At 44.2% G+C, this 4,497-nt stretch overlaps 1 protein-coding gene across 1 annotated transcript; it reads left to right on the top strand.

The window, feature by feature from the left end:
- The first annotated feature begins 2,936 nt into the window (after positions 1–2,936).
- On the top strand, positions 2,937–4,289 carry LOC149325586 (uncharacterized). Its single transcript, XM_089564342.1, has one exon. It carries the CDS (start codon positions 2,937–2,939, stop codon positions 4,287–4,289), a length of 1,353 nt encoding a protein of 450 aa, XP_089420468.1.
- Positions 4,290–4,497: the final 208 nt, after the last annotated feature.

Genomic DNA, 4,497 nt, shown 5'->3' with positions numbered 1-4,497 from the left:
ACTCCAAAACTCCAAAACTCCAAAACTGCGAAACTCCAAAACTCCAAAACTCCAAAACTCCAAAACACCAAAACTCCGAAACTCCAAAACTCCAAAACTCCAAAACTCCAAAACTCCGAAACTCCAAAACTCCAAAACTCCAAAACTCCAAAACTGCGAAACTCCAAAACTCCGAAACTCCAAAACTCCAAAACTCCAAAACTCCAAAACTCCAAAACTCCAAAACTCCAAAACTCCGAAACTCCAAAACTCCAAAACTCCAAAACTCCAAAACTCCAAAACTCCAAAACTCCGAAACTCCAAAACTCCAAAACTCCAAAACTCCAAAACTGCGAAACTCCAAAACTCCGAAACTCCAAAACTCCAAAATTCCGAAACTCCAAAACTCCGAAACTCCGAAACTCCAAAACTCCGAAACTCCGAAACTCCGAAACTCCGAAACCCCGAAACTCCAAAACTCCAAAACTCCAAAACTCCGAAACTCCAAAACTCCGAAACTCCGAAACTCCGAAACTCCAAAACTCCAAAACTCCGAAACTCCAAAACTCCAAAACTCCAAAACTCCGAAACTCCAAAACTCCAAAACTCCAAAACTCCAAAACTCCAAAACTCCAAAACTCCGAAACTCCAAAACTCCAAAACTCCAAAACTGCGAAACTCCAAAACTCCAAAACTCCAAAACTCCAAAACTCCGAAACTCCAAAACTCCAAAACTCCAAAACTCCGAAACACCAAAACTCCGAAACTCCAAAACTCCAAAACTCCGAAACTCCAAAACTCCAAAACTCCAAAACTGCGAAACTCCAAAACTCCGAAACTCCAAAACTCCAAAACTCCGAAACTCCAAAACTCCGAAACTCCGAAACTCCAAAACTCCAAAACTCCAAAACTCCAAAACTCCGAAACTCCAAAACTCCAAAAGTCCAAAACTCCAAAACTCCGAAACTCCAAAACTCCAAAACTCCAAAACTCCAAAACTCCAAAACTCCGAAACTCCAAAACTCCAAAACTGCGAAACTCCAAAACTCCAAAACTCTAAAACTCCAAAACTCCGAAACTCCAAAACTCCAAAACTCCAAAACTCCGAAACACCAAAACTCCGAAACTCCAAAACTCCAAAACTCCGAAACTCCAAAACTCCAAAACTCCAAAACTCCAAAACTCCGAAACTCCAAAACTCCAAAACTCCAAAACTCCGAAACTCCAAAACTCCGAAACTCCAAAACTCCAAAACTCCAAAACTCCGAAACTCCAAAACTCCGAAACTCCAAAACTCCAAAACTCCGAAACTCCAAAACTCCAAAACTCCAAAACTCCAAAACTCCGACACTCCGAAACTCCGAAACTCCGAAACTCCAAAACTCCAAAACTCCGAAACTCCGAAACTCCAAAACTCCAAAACTCCGAAACTCCAATACTCCAAAACTCCAAAACTCCAAAACTCCGAAACTCCAAAACTCCAAAACTCCAAAACTCCAAAACTCCGAAACTCCAAAACTCCAAAACTCCAAAACTCCAAAACTCCGAAACTCCAAAACTCCAAAACTCCAAAACTCCAAAACTCCAAAACTCCAAAACTCCGTAACTCCAAAACTCAAAAACTCCAAAACTCCAAAACTCCAAAACTGCGAAACTCCAAAACTCCAAAACTCCAAAACTCCAAAACTCCAAAACTCCGAAACTCCAAAACTCCAAAACTCCAAAACTCCGAAACTCCAAAACTCCAAAACTCCAAAACTCCAAAACTGCGAAACTCCAAAACTCCGAAACTCCAAAACTCCAAAACTCCAAAACTCCAAAACTCCAAAACTCCAAAACTCCAAAACTCCGAAACTCCAAAACTCCAAAACTCCAAAACTCCAAAACTCCAAAACTCCAAAACTCCGAAACTCGAAAACTCCAAAACTCCAAAACTCCAAAACTGCGAAACTCCAAAACTCCGAAACTCCAAAACTCCAAAATTCCGAAACTCCAAAACTCCGAAACTCCAAAACTCCAAAACTCCGAAACACCAAAACTCCGAAACTCCAAAACTCCAAAACTCCGAAACTCCAAAACTCCGAAACTCCAAAACTCCGAAACTCCAAAACTCCAAAACTCCGAAACTCCAAAACTCCAAAACTCCAAAACTCCAAAACTCCGAAACTCCGAAACTCCGAAACTCCGAAACTCCAAAACTCCAAAACTCCGAAACTCCGAAACTCCAAAACTCCAAAACTCCGAAACTCCAATACTCCAAAACTCCAAAACTCCAAAACTCCGAAACTCCAAAACTCCAAAACTCCAAAACTCCGAAACTCCAAAACTCCAAAACTCCAAAACTCCAAAACTCCGAAACTCCAAAACTCCAAAACTCCAAAACTCCAAAACTCCAAAACTCCAAAACTCCGTAACTCCAAAACTCAAAAACTCCAAAACTCCAAAACTCCAAAACTGCGAAACTCCAAAACTCCAAAACTCCAAAACTCCAAAACTCCAAAACTGCGAAACTCCAAAACTCCGAAACTCCAAAACTCCAAAATTCCGAAACTCCAAAACTCCGAAACTCCGAAACTCCAAAACTCCGAAACTCCGAAACTCCGAAACTCCGAAACCCCGAAACTCCAAAACTCCAAAACTCCAAAACTCCGAAACTCCAAAACTCCGAAACTCCGAAACTCCGAAACTCCAAAACTCCAAAACTCCGAAACTCCAAAACTCCAAAACTCCAAAACTTCGAAACTCCAAAACAAAACTCCAAAACTCCAAAACTCCGAAACTCCAAAACTCCAAAACTCCAAAACTCCAAAACTCCGAAACTCCAAAACTCCGAAACTCCAAAACTCCAAAACTCCAAAACTCCGTAACTCCAAAACTCAAAAACTCCAAAACTCCAAAACTCCAAAACTGCGAAACTCCAAAACTCCAAAACTAGGGGGCACGACGCCGTATTGGCAATGGAGCGCTTACCTTTCACACTGTTCCAGGCTGCCCTACTCCTTGGCTCATCGCTACCTTGTTTGGCATCGGACGTGGTCTTCACCTGCCCAGTTGAGAACGCGAATCAACCCGCGGATTGGACGCAACAGCCTTGCCTACAGATCCATCTGGAAGGAAACCTGTTCTTCGGCTGGCAACCGCGGTCGTTCATCACCAGCGATACCACTATCAGCGCCGGCCACACGGAATATAAGCTGCTGCCCGTGAACGCCCCTCTGGGGCACGACGCCGTATTGGCAATGGAGCGCTTACCTTTCACACTGTTCCAGGCTGCCCTACTCCTTGGCTCATCGCTACCTTGTTTGGCATCGGACGTGGTCTTCACCTGCCCAGTTGAGAACGCGAATCAACCCGCGGATTGGACGCAACAGCCTTGCCTACAGATCCATCTGGAAGGAAACCTGTTCTTCGGCTGGCAACCGCGGTCGTTCATCACCAGCGATACCACTATCAGCGCCGGCCACACGGAATATAAGCTGCTGCCCGTGAACGCCCCTCTGGGGCACGACGCCGTATTGGCAATGGAGCGCTTACCTTTCACACTGTTCCAGGTGAGTTACCTTGATCATTGCACTTGCCTAAGAAGCAAGAATCGCTGCTTGTTTTTGGTGTCGTGCCCCAGAGAGTGGTTATATGCCCTAGAAGCATGCGAGGAAACTGTGCAACATTGCTTAAGTAGTTTACTCTTAATTCTTTCCGGGGATGTGGAAACAAACCCCGGACCTGATTCTAATGACATCCTGGCTACTGTGCTGGAGACTGTACAAAGGATCGAATCCGGCCAAGATGGAATTCGAAGTGATTTGAGAGAGTTGAAGCAGTGGCAAGCGTCAGTAGACATTGAACTGAAGCAGTTGTCTTCTAGACTTCGCAGTGTTGAAGTGGACGTTTCAGATCTAAAAAACAATCCCGCTACGTCTTCGGCTGATTCTCCTGGTGCAGTTTCCAGCGTCATCTCTGACCAGCTCAGAATTATTGAATCGCGTTGTAATGACGCGGAAAACAGGCTGAGACGCTGCAACTTACTTTTTTTCGGCCTTTCCGATGACATATCTGAGACATGGCCAAGTGCTGAAACGAAAGTGATTGACCTGTGCAAGAATGAATTGGACATTACAGTAGATTCATCGCAAATAGAACGGGCACACCGCATTGGTAAATACGACCCGGAAAAGTGCAGGCCAGTGATGGTAAAATTCACATTATTTAAGGACAAACAACAGATCATTGGGAACGGCATCAAGCTGAAAGGAACTACGCTGTGCGCGAAGATTTTTCCTTCCAGACACGACTGGCTAGAAAGAAGTTGATCGAATTTGCCAAACCACAAAAAGTTCCGTACAAGCTAAATGTCGATAAGCTGAGAATAAACGATAGTGTTTACGTATACGACGCCGCTACTGACACCGTAAAACTATCTTCCGCATAGGTAAGGTGTTGCTCGGCTACACGTGTCATCAGGAAAGAACGAACATCTTACCGCAATAACACCGCGCAATCGCAGCTCTCCTTACTTTT

Source organism: Amblyomma mixtum, chromosome 10 (assembly GCF_055824585.1).
Source record: "Amblyomma mixtum isolate Tamu chromosome 10, ASM5582458v1, whole genome shotgun sequence".
Taxonomy (NCBI): Eukaryota; Metazoa; Arthropoda; class Arachnida; order Ixodida; family Ixodidae; genus Amblyomma; species Amblyomma mixtum.
Note: the sequence above shows the minus strand (reverse complement) of the source record. Positions and strands in the feature narration are given on the sequence as shown.

Excerpts from the sequence above, each read along its gene's own strand:
- LOC149325586 (XM_089564342.1), top strand. The coding sequence starts at position 2,937 with ATGGAGCGCTTACCTTTCACACTGTTCCAGGCTGCCCTACTCCTTGGC.